The sequence below is a fragment of the Hemiscyllium ocellatum genome, chromosome 35 (assembly GCF_020745735.1).
Source record: "Hemiscyllium ocellatum isolate sHemOce1 chromosome 35, sHemOce1.pat.X.cur, whole genome shotgun sequence".
In the NCBI taxonomy this organism is placed as follows: Eukaryota; Metazoa; Chordata; class Chondrichthyes; order Orectolobiformes; family Hemiscylliidae; genus Hemiscyllium; species Hemiscyllium ocellatum.
Window position 1 is genome coordinate 4,908,306 of NC_083435.1, and position 22,057 is coordinate 4,930,362.

General features: G+C 48.6%; 1 protein-coding gene across 4 annotated transcripts in view; it reads right to left on the reverse strand.

Moving 5' to 3' along the window:
• mdc1 (mediator of DNA damage checkpoint 1) overlaps window positions 1-19,845 on the reverse strand; it is a 45,769-nt gene extending 25,924 nt beyond the window's left edge. For 2 of the 4 annotated variants that reach the window (XM_060850421.1, XM_060850420.1), the window contains exons 1-7: window positions 19,534-19,603; window positions 16,747-16,966; window positions 10,939-11,445; window positions 8,827-8,905; window positions 6,173-6,798; window positions 5,181-5,279; window positions 2,205-2,294 (exon numbers count right to left, since the gene is read on the reverse strand). In XM_060850421.1, the coding sequence (XP_060706404.1) occupies window positions 2,205-2,294; window positions 5,181-5,279; window positions 6,173-6,798; window positions 8,827-8,905; window positions 10,939-11,445; window positions 16,747-16,885 (1,540 nt within the window). In that variant the 5' untranslated portion in view covers window positions 16,886-16,966; window positions 19,534-19,603. Of the gene's footprint in view, window positions 1-2,204; window positions 2,295-5,180; window positions 5,280-6,172; window positions 6,799-8,826; window positions 8,906-10,938; window positions 11,446-16,746; window positions 16,967-19,533 lie in introns of all 4 variants that reach the window. The other 2 variants (XM_060850422.1, XM_060850423.1) reach the window with 2 other exon arrangements.
• Between the last annotated feature and the right edge of the window lie 2,212 nt (window positions 19,846-22,057).

Consider the following 22,057-nt stretch of genomic DNA (forward strand, 5'->3'; position numbering starts at 1 on the left):
ATTTAGCCCTCATTTAACCTTATTAAAATAGATTGAACAGTCATTACCACTCAAGGCTGCAAGTAAGCACGTGGCAGTGAACAGATTGATGGCCTAGCTTTTGAGGTTTCAATAATTACTGTACTTCAGACATTGTTGATGGGCTATTAAAACATGTTGAGATGTTCAGAGATCAAGGTTGCTGCATAAATGTAAATTCATTGCCCTTTCTGTAATAAGGCAAGGTAACAGAAACAGAAAAACACTGGGGCTAGAAGTAAGGGTCTATGATAAGATACAGGATGTTCAGCTTGAACAGTGCAAAGGATGCTGACACAGTTGATGAAAGCAGTGCACTCTCTGGGTTAGATACCGAACAAAACTCTCTGCAGACAGCTCACAAGAAGGTAAACACTCTTGAGCACCTATGGTATTGCATGGTTCTCTCTATTTACACTGCACTCAGCTGTCAAAGACAGATTCAAGGTTTGTGCAAAGATTTGTAGCTCGGGTGCTCGTTGTTGTGGTTCTGTTCGCCGAGCTGGAAGTTCAAAGACAGAGGAATGCCTATCTGGTGTGGAAATTCAGAATCTGCAGAGTAAAGGTGGCACACTGCAGCAAACTAGATTTTGCCTATTTCATCCCATCACTGTCACAGCAGAGGTGTTACACAATGCAGTAAGCCTGTGTTCGGTTCTCGCTAATTTAAAGATGACAAAATTATGAGCCACCAATTGTTGATTAGATTGAAAGTAGTTCATGAAACGCTACCTCACCTGGAAGGTGCATTTGGAGCCCTCGGCACAGAGAAGCTGAATAAGCAAATGCCACATCTTCTGTGATTGCACAGGAAAGTGACATGGGGGTGAAAAAAAAAAGCGTTAGGAGTGACGGAGGAGCAGAACTGGATGTTGTGAGCAAATGGCACTTGCAGAACACTGACAGCATAGGGGAGAGGAAGATGTGTTTGGTGGTAGTCTGCTGTAGACAGCAGAAATGGTGACAAAATTTGCAGGTGACACTAAGATAGGCAAAGTTGTGGATAGTGCCGAAGGATGTTGTGGATTACAGAGGGACATAGATAAGATGCAGAGCTGACATTAAGGACATTTAAATGGGTATTGGAAATACATATATATAATAATGGAATGGTGTAGGTTGCGTGTGCATCAAATTATTTTCACAGGCCGACGCAACATCGAGGGCCGAAGGGCCTGTACTGCGCTGTAACATTTAGGGTGTAATGGACAACTCCACATTGAGTGCCGTAGCTTCAGAGAATGACCTCTATCCTCCATTTTTCTTACATCAACATCCCCTAAGCCTCTTCAAGACCAAGATGGTGATGGAGGAGGGCTCCCGAGATGGAGCTCGCCCATTCCTCTTCTCATCGTTTTTCATTCTGATTTAAGTTCCTCTTTTCTCTGTTAACCTATGGAGGGAGCTCGGTCGTGGAGGCAGCATTGGCAACAGCAGCAGCTGGGGTCTTTCACGGTTGGCCACAAGGCGGCTGGTGTACCCAGGCAGAACTCTAATCAGTAGCATTGCGGCTTCTCGGAGATCCAGAAAAGGCTGGGGCCCTGGAGCTGTACCTGAGCAGGACTCCAGCTGGGGGTGCAGGAGCAGACAGCCCAGAGGGAACTTGGTCTAGCCAAGTGGGGGAGGTCGAACTCTTATGAGGAGCGTACGTCCAACATGGCCAGGCATTTAGAGAGTATGGCGTTGTGTTTGTTTTCCCACTTTTTTTGTGAGGACTGTACTGTTTAACTTATTACACTTTTTTTCCATAATGGTTTTGCATTGAACCTAAGAGTCTGTATCTAACTACCTGTGTACTTAAAATGGTGCTGTAACTTGTAAACTTTTCACTGTATTCATGCAAGCATGTGACAATAAAGCTAATTCAATTTCCTTGCTGTCAACAGCATAAAGAACACCATTTTACAGTCTCTGTTAGTTCTCAGAAACACTTATATTGACCTTGAAACATTAGCTATGTTTCCCACTTCACAAATACTGCCAACCTTCTTGTTATTAATGATACAGACCTTCCTTTGAAAGGGAAGTCTCACACTGTGCCCTCAGACTCTGAAATCAGTGATTTTCCTTTCTGAAACTATTACCTTAAGTAATGAAATGGACAAAGTGCAGTGAAGACTAATTTTCTCTGACAAAACCGGTTGAGTACTTGTGAACAGAGTAAGTGCGGTTAAACTTTAGTTTACCATTGAAAGGCTCCTTGTTGAAGGTGGGAGATTGACAGGTGACCAACTGTGTGGGTTTCTCCTCAGTGTTAGCACCTGCTGTAATGCCAGCTGTGGTAGAAAGGAGACAGAATGAAATGAGCATCAGCCCGATGACGAGAGGTGGCTTCTCGGAGAAGGTATCATCGCCAAACTCATCCAACATCAATCTCACTCTTACAGTGTAGCATCTCACAGTCAGGATCAGAAAGAAATTCAGATGGACCTCAGAGGAGCTGTTTAGATTCTAATTAGGATGCCATATTGATCGTGATTTTTAAATTATTATTCCTTCCAGTGGGAACTGTGAACAGGATATTAGATTACAGGACACAGGTTAGCAATCTCAACTCATACCCAGGAGAAAGCATTCATTTGGCATAGTTGGGGGATTGAAGCCAGAGCTTTCTTGATTTAAATGGCAATTTAAACACTGGTCTATCAAAAGAACCTTGGAAGAAGGAGTGGAAACAACAACAAAGATCCTTTGATGGTTTGCATTGACATTCAAAGGCATTATCAGTGTAAATAGCCCACTATCATTCCCCTTGGGATTACCATTGAGCAGAAACTGAATCAGATCAGCTGTAAACATGCAGCATCTACAACAGCAGGTTAGAGATTGGGAGCTCTATGGCAAGTAACTCATCTACTGTCTCCCCAAAGCCTATCCACCATCTACAAGGCACAAGTCAGGTGTCTCTCCTCAGTTCACCGACTGGATGCAGTTCCAACACACCCAAGAAGCCTGACATCGTCTAGTACAAAGTTGCCCGCTTGATCGGTTGGTTTCACGTTCACCACCTTAAAGATCCATTCCCTCCACCCCCAACATGAATAGTGACTTTGAAAACATTCCAGAGATGGGACGTGGCAATCACTGGCTATTGCCAATCCCCAATTGCCCAGAGGGCAGTTAGGAGTCAACCATATTGCTGTAGCTCTGGAGTCACATGTAGATTAGACTAGGTAAGGACGGCAGATTGCTTCCCTTTCAGGGCATTAATGAACAAATGGATTTTTACCACAATTGACTGTGGTTACATGGTCATTATTAACAGCATTTTATTCCAGATTTTTTTTCTTACTGAATTCATACTTCATTTTTCATGGAGGGATTCAAGCTCAGAATATTAAGATGGACTTCTAAATTATCATCTAGTGATATGACCACTCAACTGTCATTTCCACACTTGAAGTGACTTGGAAATGTATCACTGTTCCTTCAATGTCACCAAGTTAAACTCTTAAAACCCTCTCCCTGACTGTACTGTGGGTGTCCCCCTGCCACAAGGACTGCAGCATGTCTGAACCTTCGCCAGGACCACAAGGAATGAGCAATAAATGCTGGCCTAGCCAGTATCATCCAAAACCTGCAGAAGGATAAAATGCATTATGTAAAAGGACAGACAACTGGGAGCAAGAGTGAAATCGCATGGTTGGTAGCTTACTCAAATATCAGTGCCCAATAAAAACCAGCTACATGAAAGAGTAATTATTTTTCTACTCTGCTAATATAAGAGCCTTTGGAAGTATCTGAATAGGAGCAGGAAACGCCCTCCATGGCCTGTCTAATTTATAACCATCAGGAAAGAGCAATTGAAAGGAAAACAATTGAAATGTTTGGTCTTTGTGAAACCTAAACTGCATGCAAACTTTAGTTGCTATGTCCGTTCACAAAACAAATTATTATACAGCAAAACAGCTCATTGGCTGTGAAGTGCTTGGAAATGTCCAGCAGTTGTGATGAGATGCTCGAAAATACAAATTCTTTCTGTTTTCCCCAAGACCCTTCCATTCTACCTCAATGCAGCACACTTCGGCCAATTCTGAAAAAGGTCACAGCCTCTTTCCCCAAATGCTGCTTGACCTGCGGAGTACTTCCAGTATTTTCAGTTTTATTTCCATTCCCATGGCAAGAACTCACACAGAACTAACTAGTCAACCAATCAGAACTATTCTCTTGTAGCAAATAGTGATCATTTGAAATTTGGCATTCCCCTCAGTGATATTTTCTGCCAATTTCTAGCATCTGCAGTATTTTGAGTTACTTCTCACTATTACTAATTTTAAAAATGTGACTACTGTACTCATTTAAATGATATTGCTTGAGGGATAAATATTAGCCAGGGCACAGTGAGCACAGCGCTGATCATCCTCATGAAATCTATCATCGCCATCTACGGAGGCAAAGGTTTACCAACTCAGTCAAAAAGGTGCAGCATGCTTGAGTATTCTTTCTCCAACAAGGCAGTACTGCATCTGGTCATGGTTTACAGAGCTGGGGAGGTGCTTGCCCTCCTGTAAGGCTCTGAGATACAGACTACCTACAGCAGACACCTTGGAGCAGTCCTAACAACGCTGCCACTCCCACCCCCCCCCCACTCTGACCCAAACAGGTGCTCTATTCCCAGCTCCACAATTGAAGTGGAGCCCCAGCTGGACACAGTATGCGCTTCAGTGATACTGTCAAGGCCTCACTAACAAAGTGCAGCATTCCCACAGACACCTGGGAATCACTGGCCCAAGGAGGAATCATCAGGGTCCTGCGAAACATTGACTTTCCTGCTTCTCAGATGATGCCTGACTTGCTTTTTCCAGCACCACACTATCAATAATCACTGGGCCAAGGCCATCCTTGGTAGAGGAGCAGCATTCAGGAAGGTGTTGAGTCCCTCAAGACTAGCCATCAGGAGAAAGTAGAAGCCAACAAAAGTAGCGAAAAGAGCACGCTGCCACCACACCACCTCTTCCCATGACCATTGCCTACCCCAAGTGCAACAGAGCCTGCAGAAGCCATATCAGTCTGTACAGTCCTGACAGTGGATGAGATCTCATCTGTGAAGGACTGACAATGAATGAATGAATGACTTCATCTGTACAACCTTGAATTCTCAGCTCCAGGGACAAGGAATACACAACTGAAAATAACAAAAAAAACTTGGGAAAAGCACTCACCATCTGGCGTGTGATTGTTTTCCTTTGCTGCCTCATCCTGGCTGACCGAAACATTCAGCGTGAAGCACTGAGTTGCTTCCAGAGTGTATGACTCAATATCTGTGTTCAGATAGAAGTGTCTCTCTCATTAAGTCAATCACAAAGATCTGCCACTGGCAGATGAATGACTCAAAGAATTTACAAATATAATCAGACTGTTCAGAGTCCACCCAAGCCTCCTCCCACATTACCATCTCACCCCATCAGCATAAACTCGATTCCTTCCTCCTTTGTGTTGGCTTTGCCTCAGATACATCGATCTGATCTGCTTCAAAGATTCCAATTTCCACGTTCTCATTCTCTTTGCTAACAAAGTTTCTCCTGAACTCCTTATTGAATTTATTTATGATACGCTTCGTGACACAACCTGATTAAAATGGCTTGGACATGATTTGTTAACACGACAGTTCGGAATAGCAAGACACTTGGTTATAAGGGCATGGCACATTTGAGAAAGGAAATGAAATGTGAGTTTCCGATGGTCATCTCTCTCTACAGCCAGTTACAGGAGGATCACAAGCACTTACTCATATTGCAGGCTCGAATCACTATTCAGGTTTAGCCAATACCTCTCTCCTCCCCTCACATGGAACCAATAGGATTGTTTTAGTTTGTGCCTTCCTCCCATCCGCAAAGTTACGTGCATCTTTCAGGACATACCACAGGCAGTTAATAACAAAAGACTGATGCCAGGTTGGCATCTGCTGCCACTGGTCAGTCTTCAATTAAATTTCCTGCTTCACATTTCAATTGCCAGCTGACCCTCCAACTTGCTGGACTGATTGGATTGTACTTTGAGGCTAAAATAGTGGCCAATTTTGGAAAAGAACTAAGTCAATCTAGACCAAACAATTCATACTCGAGACTTTTGCAACTCACCTGGCTAAGGGCTTGATTTGAAGATTTGTTTTTAAAAAACCCACAAATATGACTAGAAACTTTAATAAACTTACCATCATCAATGTCAGTGTCACTGTGCTCCTCCGGTGGCTCCCTCTCATTAACACCACTTGCTGTTTCTTTAGCATCCCCTGTTGAATTTGTGTCATGATCTGCAGAGAGGTCCACGTGACTGCTTTCTTCCCTGGTACCTGGATGGATCAAGCCCCTGTCACAGGTAGAAGCCTCTGCCACCTGAAGGCCAACACCTTCGGTGAGATTGGAATCTGTTTTGGTGCCCGGCAGCAAGGCATTGCTGGTTAATAGTGAGTCCTCCTCTTCATCATCACTGTCCCGGCTGAAATGGGGTAGATGATTAGCAGCTGGTGGGGCACCTGACTCCCAGGTGGACGTCCTTCCGGCATCACGGTCAAGTGCCTCCTCCGGAACGTCCATTTCTTGGACAGTCTTCAAACAGTCGGAGACAGCAATGTTAGTCAGTGGAGGCGTGTCATCAGCTTGCTGCTCCTCTATGCCTGCCATTTCAGAATTCACATGGCTACCGTCGACTAGGCGCTCAGCACAACGTTCTGTCCATTTTTCACCAGGTTCCTGATCTTCCTCCAGATCAGTCTCACTGTCGTAATGCAGCTGCTTTGACTGAAGATTGGAATGAGACGACTCACCCTCTTCTTCATCGCTGGAGAACGGCACCGATTAAAAATATTGTTAACCTCCTGAGATCATAGAATCTTCCAACACAGGATACAATTGACCCCTAACAATTTGTGCTGACTCTTTAAACAAGCCTCTATCCTGATCCTTCCCTACAACCTTGCCATCTTTCCTCCCTTCAGAGATATCAAACATCTTTTCAAAGTGATAGACCCTTTCAGGCAGGACACCCAGAGCAGGACATTGAGCTGTACAAAAATAAAAAAACTCGCCTCATCCCTCGCCCTGTTTCTTCTCAAATCGATGCTTTCCGGTTACTGGCTCTCTTACCATTGGAAAGTGTTACACTAAATTTAACGTATTACATTTCTGAATTTGAATATTGTTATTAATGTGTTCTACAGTTGGGAGAAATCTGTCCTCTCCCTCAACATCTCAAGAAATCTTCATGTCTAGTAAATCTCAACAACTTCAAGGCCTTAGCATCCTCTCTAAGGGTGGTACAGAATTTTCACAGTGAAACTCGGCTCCCCCTAAAACATAATTCCAACTAGCACAAACTAAAGGAAACAGCTAAAGGCTGTTGCATGGTGTACGGTGGAGTTATTGGCACAGTGTGCATTCCAGCCCTGTTCTTACGACTCCAGTGTCCATCTGGTTGCAGGAGTGGTTTCGAGTTGAGTGACAGGGAGGAAACTGTAAGTTATAGTAATTTTTTGGAAGGGGCAGGATAGAAGCCAGAAGCTTGTGATTTTGTGGGTGAGGTGGAGGCAAGTAGGCAGTGGTGAGTGTTCGAGTTAGTCTGGATGAGCAGGAATGTCTTCAGTCACAGGGTAGTGAACCTGTGGCATTGCTGCAGAACGCTAGAGGCCAAGTCATTGAGTATCTCTGAGACAGAGTTAGAAAGGTTCTTGATTAGTAAGGAGATCAAAGGATATAGAAGGCGGCAGGAGAATGCAATGAAAAACATTTCAGCCGTGATTGAATGGTGGAACAGACTTGATGGGCCAAGTGGGCTAATTTTGTTCCTATGTCTTAAGGTCTTACTCTGTCAAAAGTCCAAACATTTATTTAGTACTTTCCTCAGTTAAATATCCACCAATTGCAATATCTCAATTATTTAACCAGAGTATGCTATTTGATTCTTCAGAATTACACCAATATTTGAATTCCTCCTTCAGGTTTTACATGTTTTTTTTCCAGTCCACCGTCTATCTCTCACTGCCCATAATATTTCATTACAAAACTTTGGGAACACCCTCCCTCCCTCCCATTTCCCCCCCCCCCACTCCAAACCCCCTCCCCAGTACTGCAGTCAGAAACATCAGGGGGATCATTGTCATCACAATGATTGATCTGTATATTGCATCATTTCCGCTACACTAACAACATAATGACTAAAGGTACAAAAATAACATTTTTTTTTACTTTTTAAGAAATCACACTCATTCCAAACATTATTAACAAAAGCCTACAGTTAAGATCACATTCAAGAAACATCTAATGCATAACCCCATGGTTAAGAGCCTTGTAGCACACTTCCACTCAAAACAATCCTGCAAGGACCAGGCTAGAAAATAATTATATAATTATATAAAATTTACAGCAAAAAAGCAGGCGTTTCAGCTGTATACGCTCTGCACTAGCTGTGGCTCACTCCCTCCATACCAAGACATCCTTCTCTACCTTTTTCTTGTCTGTCTTTCAGGTAAATTGATCTTCCCCAGCAAGTGATCCCATTGCTCGGTTCAAAGAACATGGGGAGCTCTCCCTGTACCCTGGTCAAATATTCTCTCCTAATCGTTACAAAGTTCTCTGGTCATTTCTCCCATTGCTATCTGAGGAAGCTCACTGACAGCAGACTGGCTACCTATAATACAACAGTGAGATTATAAAATAGTTTGGGATGGCTTGGGTCTTGAAGGCACTATACAAATCAAGGTCCTTCTGTCTCAACTTATTCAACACATTACTAAATGCCTCCCCCTCCAAGGGTCCTCATTTCAATTCCCATCCCACTTCCACACGGAAGACTCAGATTTAGGAATCCTACCTCTCGGGAACAACATGCGCTGATGGAGTTTGACGTGCCAAGGCACTCTGATGCTGGCCATCTCGGGCAGTGAATGGTGCTGGAAATACAAACATAAGACAGCCTCTCATTATCACGTCTCATCATAACTACCCAAGGGCCAAAGTATCATGGTACTTGGGGCAGTAACGGTTTTGCATTCCTTTATTAGTTCACACGGATGTTGTGACGTTAGCAAGACTACCATTTGTTCTCCAACCCTGTTTGCCCATTATGTGGCTTCCCAGGCTTTGTCAGAGGGTAACAAAAGAGTCAACTGCTCTGTTATGGGTCCGAAGTCACATACAAGTTGAAGGAGGAAAGGACGGCAGATTTCTTTGCCTGAAAGATTTGAGATAACCAGATGTGTTTTCATGGTCATTAGGCAGATTTAATTCCAGACTTTACGAAATGAATGCAGAGTTCACCATCTGCTGTGATGGGACTCAAATCCATATGCCCCAAGCACCAGCCTGGACCTCTGGTTAGTAATTCAGTAACATCATCATCTCTCCCTAACGTCTACACTTGCTTTCCTGATTGCATTCAAGAAATAGAAAACTAAAGAAAAGGTCCCTCACGGTACTTACTAAGAAAGACAAGTAAGCATATTATGAGCAATGAACCAAACGACCTGTTTCTAAGCAATGTTGAACAAGGGATAAAGATGGGCCAGGACAAAGCAGAGAGCTACCTTTTCTTTTAAAATAAGAAGTTGCAGAGGAATCTCTGAAATCTACTCATGGACTGATGCCACCTCAGCTGTATGTGTGCCAGGTGGCACTTTCAAACATGCAATGCTCTCTTAGGACTGCACTAGACGTAGCAGCCTGGAGTGTACACAAGTTAAAGGAGTGGGAATTTGCTGCACCATCTTCTGGCTCAGAGGCAAGAGAGAGAGTTCTACTCACTGAGCCACTCCTGATGAGATGTTGTGGCTCTCTGACATTCAGATACAGATCATGTCAAAAAACAGCCAGCACAGGATCGTAGAATCCCTACAGTGCAGACATAGGCCAATCTGTCCATTGAGTCCACAGGTGACCATCTGGACAGTATCCCACCCAGATACAGCCCCCTATCCAATCTCTGTAACCCTGCATTACTCATGGCTAATCCACATAACCTATACATCCAAGGGCACTATGAGTAACTTAGCGTGGTCAATCCACCTGATCTGCACATCTTTGATTGCAGGAGAAAACTGGAGCATCCAGATGAAATCCAGGCAGACATGGGGAGAGAATGTGCAAATGCCACACAGTCCTCTACCTGAGGACGGAATCAAACTTGGGTCCCTGGCATTGTGAGGCAGCTCTGCTAACCACTGAGCCGCCCACAGGCAAGTGGCTGGGTAAATCAGTCCTGTACTACCTGGAATTTACAGTAACAAAGGGTGAACACAAGAGGAGCACACAAGAATTTGAAGGGATTCGAAGCAACCACTTCTCTCAGCTGGAGAGTTTAGTATTCTAGGTCAGCGGGTCGAGAGAAGGGTCAGGCATCCCGGACTCAGATGCTGGGAGAAATATTTCCATCACTGAGTTGTGAATCTTTGGAATGCTCTACACAGACTTCATGAGTCCATTACAAAAAATCCTGTCAGTTCCCCTGCCAATCAAAGCTCTGTCCATTCAACTTTGAGTTGTGAATGCTGCTTCAGGGAGTGGATTCAAGGCCGGAGTAGGTGGATGCTTGATCTCTCAGGGAATTGAGAGATGTTGGAACAGGGTGAGAAAATACAGTTCAGCCAGAAGGTCAGTCATGGATACAATGAACAGTGTTTATTTGGTCATTTATGTCATGCATTAAATTAATGGTTACGTTTCCTACACTTTAGCAGCGGCACCTTTCTGTTTAAGGAAAACTCCTTTCGTTGGAGTCCCTAGGCAGTGAAAGGCACAATGTAAATGCAGTCTGCCTTTCTTTACCAGGAGAAAAGCAAAAAACGTAGCCCACGAAAATCTTTAAGAAATGGAGTAAAAATAAGTGCTGTCAGATGAGGAAAAAGTGCACAAGTAAATAATAAAGTTGTTGTAAATATGTCACAAAGAGAATGTAGGAAACAAAGAGTGGATGGTCACGTTTGCTTACCACTGCACTTCCATGGTGTGTCATCATCCTCAGAATCCTTCACGTAGGTATCAGACTGAAGGGCAATCACCACCGATTTGGTGTAGTAGGGTTGGGTGGGCGAGACCATGAGTGAATCCTCTGCCGATTCCAAATTGTCACCGGCTGCATCATTGTCATCCAGCTGCTGGTCCCCCGAGCCTGGCTTTGCGTGGGGAAACAGGGACTCCGAGTCAGTTTCAGAACCAGAGTCTCCAGCCGGTGCTGCTGGTGGTGATAGCAGCACGTACTGGCAGGCAACGTCAGCAAAAAGGAAGAGGTCGCCGTCGTTGATGGCGTAGCGGATGTCAGGCTTGAGGACAACGTTCTTGCGCCGGGTCTTGTTCAGGCTGTTGCAATCATAAATCAGGTGGGAGTCGCCATCGATCTCAATCACTGCGTGTCTCTTGGACACAGATGAGACGGGGATGTGGACATGACAGCTCTCGTGTCTACCAATAATGTTTTCACCTTGGTACAACAGAAAACCTGCAATGGGCACAGAAACAAACTGAAACATGTTTGTTTAAAATTTACAATGTGCAAAAATGAGCCAACACCCTCCCAGAGCCCTTTTTATTTCACTGCCCATGGTTCCACAAATAACAACAGCCTTCCAGTTAGTCCCATACACAGCAAATGTTATGGTTCAATGGGTAGGATTCTTAATCAGCACCATACGATCAGACCAGAAACTTCAGCACAAAATACAGCCCAACACACAGAGACAGTGCATTGCCCAGACCCCATCTGTTTCCTTCGATAGGTACAAAACTAAACTTAACACTAAAGTGGGATCTTGTCTGGAATTTGCAAATTACACAGGTTACTGTGCTTCAAAATACTTGATTGGTTGTAAAATGTTTTGTAACGTTGTGAGGTCATGGAAGATGCTCTCTTTCTTTGTAAAGAAGCCTCCACACTCCTAAACAAATGTTTAAAAATGTTGGCATGGATTTTGTGGATCATGGCCTTGTTCTCCAAACCTTTCATCTACAATCAGTGAATAGGAATGGGAGGTACAAACTCTGACCAGTTTTCCCCATTTTGGTGTATGACAGAGATGAAAGTCAAATCCCAACCAAAAAAGGATAAGAAATAGCTTCACAGTCACTTGAAACCTGAATTTCAAACATAAGTCAATTGTTCAAAAGATACTGCTTGCCCAGTAATAAATACTACTTCAGCTAGCATGACATCAATGTTGTCAGGCACTCACTCCTTGGTGACTATTTCAGTGCCTCATAACCAAAATAATTTTTTCATCCTCTCACTTGTTATTCGTAGATCATTCCCTGTTGAAATGCTTTGTGGTTTCCAACCCATCTCCAGCTCAATCCGGTCTCACGAGGAGTTTCTGTCTTTACTGAGTCCCAAAAAAATGCAATGCAATGTGTTTAAGGGCTTAAATGGGGTGCACAAGTTGTCATGACTGTTACCCACTTTGGTACAAGAAGGGGGAAACAAAGTGCTGGGGTTTAAGATTTCACTTCAGAGACCTAAGCAACCCAATGCTATGGTAAGCAAGTGCCACACTAAAGCAGAAGCTGTTTCTCAAACAAGACATTAAAATAGTCGACTCCAATTCTGTCTCCATAGATGCTGTCAGACCTGCTAAGTGTTTTGAATTTTTTTTTTGTTTTGATTTCAAAAACTCACTATCATTGCTGAAGACATGTGCAGTTCAAGCTCCTTCCTCTTGGAATCATCAGGACAAAATTGCATGAATACCAAGTCTCAAAGCTAGCAATAACTGATGCTGCATATACTAAGAACTACTGTACACAAAAAACCATTTTAAGATTGGAGAGTCAGGCCTGCAGCATGGTTCATTTACACAAGTTGGGAGTTACACGTATTCAGACACAGCTTTGTCCTTTACAAACAAGGAGACTAAGTACAGGCGTGGTGCTTTTTTCAACAAAAGCTTAGGGAACTGCCATTCTTAGGTACAATCCCCGCAGCAATGCCCTGAACAATCAAATTTGACTTTCCTTGTTTAAATTTAAAGAAAAGATTGTCACTTAACTGTTACTTAGTGCATTCTCCATGGCAAAATATCTATCAAAGAGAGTCCACTTGCCACCCAATCATCACCCTCTTCATATTCTGTCTAAACTGAGATTTGGTTTTCCTGAATTCTGTTCAGAGGGTGAGAACAGGATCTTCCCTTGCACAGCAATACTTACATTCTGTCCTAATGCATAACTATTTATATAGTGTCATTAAAGTGACAAAATATCCAAGAACAAAAACAGAAACTGCTGGAGAAACTCAGCAGGACAGGTTGGATCTGGAGGAAGAAGAACAGTCTACGTTTCCAGGCTAGTGACCTAACCCACTAGTTTTGTTTCAGATTTTAAGTATCTGCAGTTCTTTGTTTTATTTTAAAATACCCGCATGATACCCACAACATTATAAAACAAGGTACAACACTGCACATAAGGACAGAAAACCCAACCCAGAACTTGGGGCCAGCAACTGAATTCTTGCCCCAAGAGGTGGAGCAATGGTAATTCAGAATGTACAAGGGACCAAAATCAGAAGACTGCATGTGTATCGGGGGTGGGGGATTGAAACCGATTAGTGTTAGGAAAAGGCAAGGTATGTCAGTGAGCGTAGTGCCTAGCGGCAAACTGAGACACGGGCAGTAGGATTTGGGATGCAATAAGCTATTTGAGTCTAGAGATAACAATGGTGTAAGTGGGAGGTCAGCAGGACAGAAGCTGAGACACAAGCCAAGGTAGGCAAATTACTGATGACAAGGCCAGCATTTTTTGGCAAGCCCATTTGTCCGAGAACTGATGGGCTTGCTTGGCTTTTTCAGAGGGTAGTTAAGAATCAAACATGCTGCTGAGGGTCTGGAGTCAAACTTAGGCCTTACCACTTAAGAATGGTAAATTCCTATCCCTAAAGTGCAGTAGTCAACCAAGTAGATTGCCAAAGCAATCAACAGTGCTTACATAGTCACCACCAGCCTGGTTCTTCGTTCCAGATACACAGATGGAAATAGCTGAAAATGTGTTGCTGGAAAAGCACAGCTGCGCTTTTCCAGCAACACATTTTCAGCTCTGATCTCCAGCATCTGTAGTCCTCACTTTCTCCACACAGATGGAAATAGGCAGACTTAGTGAATAAAGTCAGAAGAGTAAAAAATGAGGTCTGCAGATGCTGGAGATCACAGCTGCAAATGTGTTGCTGGTCAAAGCACAGCAGGTTAGGCAGCATCTCAGGAATAGAGAATTCGACGTTTCGAGCATAAGCCCTTCATCAGGAATAAGAGAGAGAGAGCCAAGCCGGCTGAGATAAAAGGTAGGGAGGAGGGACTAGGGGGAGGGGCGATGGAGGTGGGATAGGTGGAAGGAGGTCAAGGTGAGGGTGATAGGCCGGAGTGGGGTGGGGGCGGAGAGGTCAGGAAGAGGATTGCAGGTTAGGAGGGCGGTGCTGAGTTGAGGGAACCGACTGAGACAAGGTGGGGGGAGGGGAAATGAGGAAGCTGGAGAAATCTGAATTCATGCCTTGTGGTTGGAGGGTTCCCAGGCGGAAGATGAGGCGCTCCTCCTCCAGCCGTCGTGTAGTTGTGTTCTGCCGGTGGAGGAGTCCAAGGACCTGCATGTCCTCGGTGGAGTGGGAGGGGGAGTTAAAGTGTTGAGCCACGGGGTGATTGGGTTGGTTGGTTCGGGCGGCCCAGAGGTGTTCTCTGAAGCGTTCCGCAAGTAAGCGGCCTGTCTCACCAATATAGAGGAGGCCACATCGGGTGCAGCGGATGCAATAGATGATGTGTGTGGAGGTACAGGTGAACTTGTGGCGGATATGGAAGGATCCCTTGGGGCCTTGGAGGGAAGTGAGTGTGGAGATGTGGGCGCAAGTTTTACATTTCCTGCGGTTGCAGGGGAAGGTGCCGGGGGTGGAGGTTGGGTTGGTGGGGGTGTGGATCTGACAAGGGAGTCACGAAGGGAGTGGTCCTTGCGGAACGCTGATAGGGGAGGGGAGGGAAATATATCCTTGGTGGTGGGGTCCGTTTGGAGGTGGCGGAAATGGCGGCGGATAATACGTTGTATGCGCAGGTTGGTGGGGTGGTAGGTGAGAACCAGTGGGGTTCTGTCTTGGTGGCGGTTGGAGGAGCGGGGCTCAAGGGGCGGTTGGAGGAGCGGGGCTCAAGGGGCGGTTGGAGGAGCGGGGCTCAAGGATTATCCGCCGCCATTTCCGCCACCTCCAAACGGATACAACGTATTATCCGCCGCCATTTCCGCCACCTCCAAACGGATACAACGTATTATCCGCCGCCATTTCCGCCACCTCCAAACGGACCGACTGACTCCCACAGCTACCTGGACTACACCTCCTCCCACCCTGCCCCCTGTAAAAACGCCATCCCATATTCCCAATTCCTTCGTCTCCGCCGCATCTGCTCCCAGGAGGACCAATTCCAACACCGCACAACCCAGATGGCCTCCTTCTTCAAGGACCGCAGATTCCCCCCAGACGTGATCGACGATGCCCTCCACCGCATCTCCTCCACTTCCCGCTCCTCCGCCCTTGAGCCCCGCTCCTCCAACCGCCACCAAGACAGAACCCCACTGGTTCTCACCTACCACCCCACCAACCTGCGCATACAACGTATTATCCGCCGCCATTTCCGCCACCTCCAAACGGACCCCACCACCAAGGATATATTTCCCTCCCCTCCCCTATCAGCGTTCCGCAAGGACCACTCCCTTCGTGACTCCCTTGTCAGATCCACACCCCCCACCAACCCAACCTCCACCCCCGGCACCTTCCCCTGCAACCGCAGGAAATGTAAAACTTGCGCCCACACCTCCACACTCACTTCCCTCCAAGGCCCCAAGGGATCCTTCCATATCCGCCACAAGTTCACCTGTACCTCCACACACATCATCTATTGCATCCGCTGCACCCGATGTGGCCTCCTCTATATTGGTGAGACAGGCCGCTTACTTGCGGAACGCTTCAGAGAACACCTCTGGGCCGCCCGAACCAACCAACCCAATCACCCCGTGGCTCAACACTTTAACTCCCCCTCCCACTCCACCGAGGACATGCAGGTCCTTGGACTCCTCCACCGGCAGAACACAACTACACGACGGCTGGAGGAGGAGCGCCTCATCTTCCGCCTGGGAACCCTCCAACCACAAGGCATGAATTCAGATTTCTCCAGCTTCCTCATTTCCCCTCCCCCCACCTTGTCTCAGTCGGTTCCCTCAACTCAGCACCGCCCTCCTAACCTGCAATCCTCTTCCTGACCTCTCCGCCCCCACCCCACTCCGGCCTATCACCCTCACCTTGACCTCCTTCCACCTATCCCACCTCCATCGCCCCTCCCCCTAGTCCCTCCTCCCTACCTTTTATCTCAGCCGGCTTGGCTCTCTCTCTCTTATTCCTGATGAAGGGCTTATGCTCGAAACGTCGAATAAAGTCAGAAGCTCATCTTGGGGTCAAATGTGACACAATGATTGTAAACAGATTGGCTTAATGAGATGGTTGCCATGGAGAGGGATGGAGTCAGCAGCTAGGAAATGGGCATATGGAGTGGAAGCTCAAAACAGTGGCTTCGATCTTGCCAATACCTCTTTGGAAGTAATCACAGAATCCCTACAGTGTGGAGGCAGGCCACCCAGCCCACTGAGTGCACATCGACCCTCTGAAGAGCATCCCACCCAGACCCACCTCCAGCTGTATCCGTGTAACTCCACATTTCACATGGCTAATCCACCTGGGCTGCAAATCGCTGGACACAATGGACAATTTCCCACAGCCAATCAATCTCACCTGCACATCTTTGGATTGTGGGAGGAAACCGGAGCACCCAAAGAAACCCATGCAGACACGGAGAACGTGCAAACTCCGCACAGATAGTCGATAAGGCTGGAATCCATGGCCCTGGCACTGAGAGGCATTCGGCCACCATGCTGCCGCTGCTTATCCAGGATGAAGTGTTAGATAATTTAGCAACAGCGGTGAAATCAATTGAGATGGTGGCAAGTCAGATCTGCATCAATACACATGGGAAAACTAATGAACTATGGCATCAAGGAGGATCTGTGCAGTGGTAAAGAGATAATATTCCAGTTATAACCAAACCAGTATGTTATAATATGGGCCAAGCATTCTAACATAAACAAACCTTTGTTGGCAAGCATGGACACAATGAGTTGAACAATGCGTTTGTGGGCGGCACAGTGGTTAGTACTGATACCTCACAGCGCCTGAGACCCGGGTTCAATTCCCGACTCAGGCGACTGACTGTGTGGAGTTTGTAGGTTCTCCCCGTGTCTGCGTGGGTTTCCTCCGGGTGTTCCGGTTTCCTCCGGGTGTTCCGGTTTCCTCCCACAGTTCAAAGATGTGCGGGTCAGGTGAATTGGCCATGCTAAATTGCCCGTAGTGTTAGGTAAGAGGAATATGTAGGGGTATGGGTGGGTTGCGCTTTGGCGGGTCGGTGTGGACTTGTTGGGCCGAAGGGCCTGTTTCCACACTGTAAGTAATCTAATCTAATCAAAAAAGCCTCATTTTATGCAGCAAACATCAAGATAATGCTCTTGGGGTACAGACTCAAATCCCACCTCAGCAGCTGGTGCATTTTAAATTATTAAGATCTTGCATTGGGAGAGAGGTAACTGAGATGGGGGAGGAAAGAAATGGCATGCAGGCTACAATTCCAGATTTCCAGTGTAGATATTCCAGTATTGGTGCTTTGGCATGAGTGAATAATCTCCTAGGCAGACTGTACCCCTTCCACTCCAGAATAAACTGCCCCACCCACGCACCCACACACACTCTAGGCTACATTCCCTCCCTCCCCAGGAGAACGTGGAGGACTGCAGATACTGAAAATCAGAATCAAAAATCTAGCGCTGGAAAAGAACAGCGGGTCAGGCAGCATCCGAGGAGCAGGAGAGTTGACATTTCGAGCATCCAGACTGCACCTCTCACCCAAACTGCATGCCTTCTCCTGTGCACTTGCTCCACAACCCCCACCAGCCTGTGGACCATCTCACCCACCCTGTGCATCCCCCTGCTCCCCATCCTGTGCACCCACCCCATCCACAGCCTGTACCTCCCCCTCCCTGTGCACCCCTACTCCCCAATCTGTGCACTCCCACTTCCCCCCTGACTCTTCCCTCCCAATGCCCTGTCCTTCACCTCCCAATGGACCCTCCCCAGCCTGTGGACTCTCCCCCTCCCCCAGCCTGTGTCCCCTCCCCTCCCCCTCCCCCAGCCTGTGCCCCCCCTCCCCCAGCCTGTGCCCCCCCTCCCCCTCCCCCCCCAGCCTGTGCCCCCCTCCCCTCCCCCCCCAGCCTGTGCCCATGCCCCCTCCCCTCCCCCAGCCTGTGCCCGTGCCCCCTCCCCTCCCCAGCCTGTGCCCCCTCCCCTCCCCCAGCCTGTGCCCCCTCCCCTCCCCCAGCCTGTGCCCGTGCCCCCCCAGTCTGTGCCCCCTTCCCCTCCCCCAGCCTGTGCCCCCTCCCCCAGCCTGTGCCCATGCCCCCTCCACCTCCCCCTCCCCAGCCTGTGCCCCCTCCCCCAGCCCCAGCCTGTGCCCCCTCCCCCAGCCCCAGCCTGTGCCCCCTCCCCCTCCCTCAGCCTGTGCCCCCTCCCCCTCCCTCAGCCTGTGCCCCATCCCCAGCCCGTGCCCACTCCCCTCCCCCAGCCTGTGCCCCCTCCCCCTCCCCCAGCCTGTGCCCCCTCCCCAGCCCGTGCCCACTCCCCTCCCCCCCCTCCCTGTGCCCCCTCCCCAGCCCGTGCCCACTCCCCTCCCCATCCCCCAGCCTGTGCCCCCTCCCCTCCCCCAGACTGTGCCCGTGCCCCCTCCCCTCCCCCAGCCTGTGCCCATGCCCCCCCAGCCTGTGCCCCCTTCCCCTCCCCCAGCCTGTGCCCATGCCCCCTCCACCTCCCCCTCCCCAGCCTGTGTCCCCTCCCCCCGCAGCCTGTGCCCCCTCCCCTCCCCCAGCCTGTGCCCCCTCCCCTCCCCCAGCCTGTGCCTGTGCCCCCCAGCCTGTGCCCCCTTCCCCTCCCCCAGCCTGTGCCCATGCCCCCTCCCCCTCCCCCTCCCCAGCCCGTGCCCCCTCCCCCAGCCCGTGCCCCCTCCCCCTCCCCCTCCCTCAGCCTGTGCCCACTCCCCTCCCCCAGCCCGTGCCCCCTCCCCCTCCCCCAGCCTGTGCCCCCTCCCCCTCCCCCAGCCTGTGCCCCCTCCCCAGCCCGTGCCCACTCCCCTCCCCCTCCCCAGCCCGTGCCCACTCCCCTCCCCCTCCCCCAGCCTGTGCCCCCTCCCCTCCCCCAGCCTGTGCCCGTGCCCCCCCAGCCTGTGCCCCCTTCCCCTCCCCCAGCCTGTGCCCATGCCCCCTCCACCTCCCCCTCCCCAGCCTGTGTCCCCTCCCCCTCCCCCTGCCTGTGCACCCTCCCCCTCCCCCTCCCCCAGCCTGTGCCCCCTCCCCCAGCCCCAGCCTCAGCCTATGCCCCCTCCCCTCCCCAGCCCGTGCCCACTCCCCTCCCCCTCCCTCTCCCTGTGCACCCTCCCCCAGCCCGTGCCCCCTCCCCCTCCCTGTGCCCCCTCCCCCTCACCAGTCTCGGGTCTCTCGCTCCCTGCGAACACCCTGAGGCGGCCCCTGGGCTCGCGGTCACAGTCTCTCGGCTCCTCCTGCTCCTCCGCCTCCCAGCATAGCGGCTGCGTCTGGTCCATCACCGTGCTGCCTTTCCAGGCCAGAACATTTAATTGTAAACTCTCTGCTCACTCTGAAGACACACAGAGAAGACGGACACAGACACTTCTTCAAAACTTCATCTTCCCGTCGCTCCTCCTCAACTCCAGCCGCGCCTGCGCTAACCGCCAGCGTTCACCATCACTGCGCCTGCGCCAACTGCCGCTACCGGCCCTTCGCCATCACTGGGCCTGCGCTAACTGCCGCAATCCGACCATCTTCACCATCACTGCGCCTGCGTCAAGTAGCTGGTTGTCAATGGATCTGTCTTTCACCACCCACTCCTTCTCGCCGATTGGTTTTCGGGTAGGTCCCGCCCCTTTCCCTCCGCAGGCGCACCAACCACCGCCTCCGGGGTGCGGCCTTGGGACAAACGTGGGTATGGGTTGGCAAACGGCGCCGTCCGTCAAAAGCGGCCACCAATCGCACGAGGGGGCCTTCCTTCGCGTGGCTGGAGGTCGGCTGAAACGGGTCAGCGGATTGGTCCATTCAAACGGGCTGATTCTCCCTCGTTCCAAACACTCTCCATCATCTCCTTCCGCCGAGACTTACCTACGTTTTATAATTTTTTTCACCCCCCAAGTCATCGCCACTGCCGTCTCTGTCCTCCATCTTTTGCTCCGACCTCGACAGGGGTTTTTTTTTAAAATTTCGCAGGCGCGCGCGAACAACGGTTGAACAGTCGGCGCATGTGCGGGGCTGCAGCCAAGGGAACGTTCCGTGACGTAGCGCCGAGGACCAAACCGGAAGCTCCTGGGCAACAACTCCAACAGAGTCCATGGAAGAGGGAGGGCTGTCGCCTGCAAGTGCTGTTGACAATCCTGACGTGTTAATCCTTAAAGTCTGTGTCCTCTTCAATTGCAACTTTTGCAATTACCTCTAAAAGTGTGTGTTTTCCACGTCAATTTTCTTTTCCGCCCCTGTACGGCTATGGCTTCACAGCACCGCCTCCGCACAGCTGACGGGAGCAGTCAACCGCAAGACGTAGGACTAGGAGGAGGCCATTCAGCCCGTCAAATAAACTCTGCCATCCCAGGAGAAGAGAGCGAGAAATTTCGCTGCTCCTCGGATGCTGCCTGGACTGCTGTGCTCTTCCAGCATCCCCAACCCAGAGTCTGGTTTCCAGCAGCTGCAGTCATTGTTTTTACCTACTGGAGATCAGAATCGAGAGTGTGGTCAGTCAACATCCGAGGAGCAGGAGAATCGACGTTTCGGGCATAAGCCCTTCTCATTCATTCAACGAAAACTTAGCTGATTCAATCATTGTCAACTCCCCTTTCCCAATCACCTTCTATTCCCTTATTTATCTACTCCAGCCTTCAATAATAATAATGATCTAGCCTCTGCAGCCCTCTTTTTAAAAAATCAGAACTAGACGATATAGGTTCAGGGTGAGAGGGGAAAGATTTAAAAGGGACTTCAGGGGCAACTCTTTCACACGGAGGGTCAGACCTGCATGGAATGAACTGCTAGAGGAAGTGGTGAAAGCTAGTACAATTTACACCATTTAAAAGATATCTGGATGATTGGCTGTTGGAGAAAATGCAGAAGCATGGAACTGAGGGTGATTTAGCAGTTTGGATTAGAAACTGGCTTTCTGAAAGGCAGCAGTGAATGGTGGTTGATGGAAAATATTCAGCCTGGAGTCTGGTTTCTAGTGGTGTACCACAAGGATCTGTTTTGGGACCACTGCTGTTTGTCATTTGTATAAATGACTTAGACGCAGGCATACGTGGATGGATTACTAAATTTGCAGACGACACTAAAGTTGATGGAGTAAGGGACAGTTTGGAAGAATGTTACACGTTGCAGGGGGACTTGGATAAACTGTAGAATTGGGCTGAGAGGTGGCAAATGGAGTTCAATGCAGCTAAATGTGAGGTGATGCACTTTGGGAAGAATAACAGGAAGGCAGAGTACTGAGTCAATGGAAAGATTCTTGGTAGTGTGGATATGCAGAGGGATCTTGAAGTCCATGTACATAGATCCCTGAAAGTTGCCACCCAGGTTGATAGTGCTGTTAAGGCAGCATACGGTGTGTTAAGTTTCATTCGTAGAGGGATTGAGTTCTAGAGCGGCAATATAATGCTGCAACTGTACAAATCGCTAGTACAGCCACACTTACAATATTGTGTGTACAGTTCTGGTCCCCATATTTCAGGAAGGATGTGGAAGCATTGGAAAAGGTGCAGAGGAAATTTATTAAGATGTTGCCTGGTCTGGAGGGAAGGTCTTATGAGGAAAGGCTGAGACACTTGGGTCTGTTCTCATTGCAAAGAAGGTGGCTAAGAGGAGATTTGATAGAGACATACAAGATGATCAGTGGATTAGATTAGATAGGGTAGACAGTGAAAGTCATTTTCCTAGGATGATGACGTCAGCTTGTA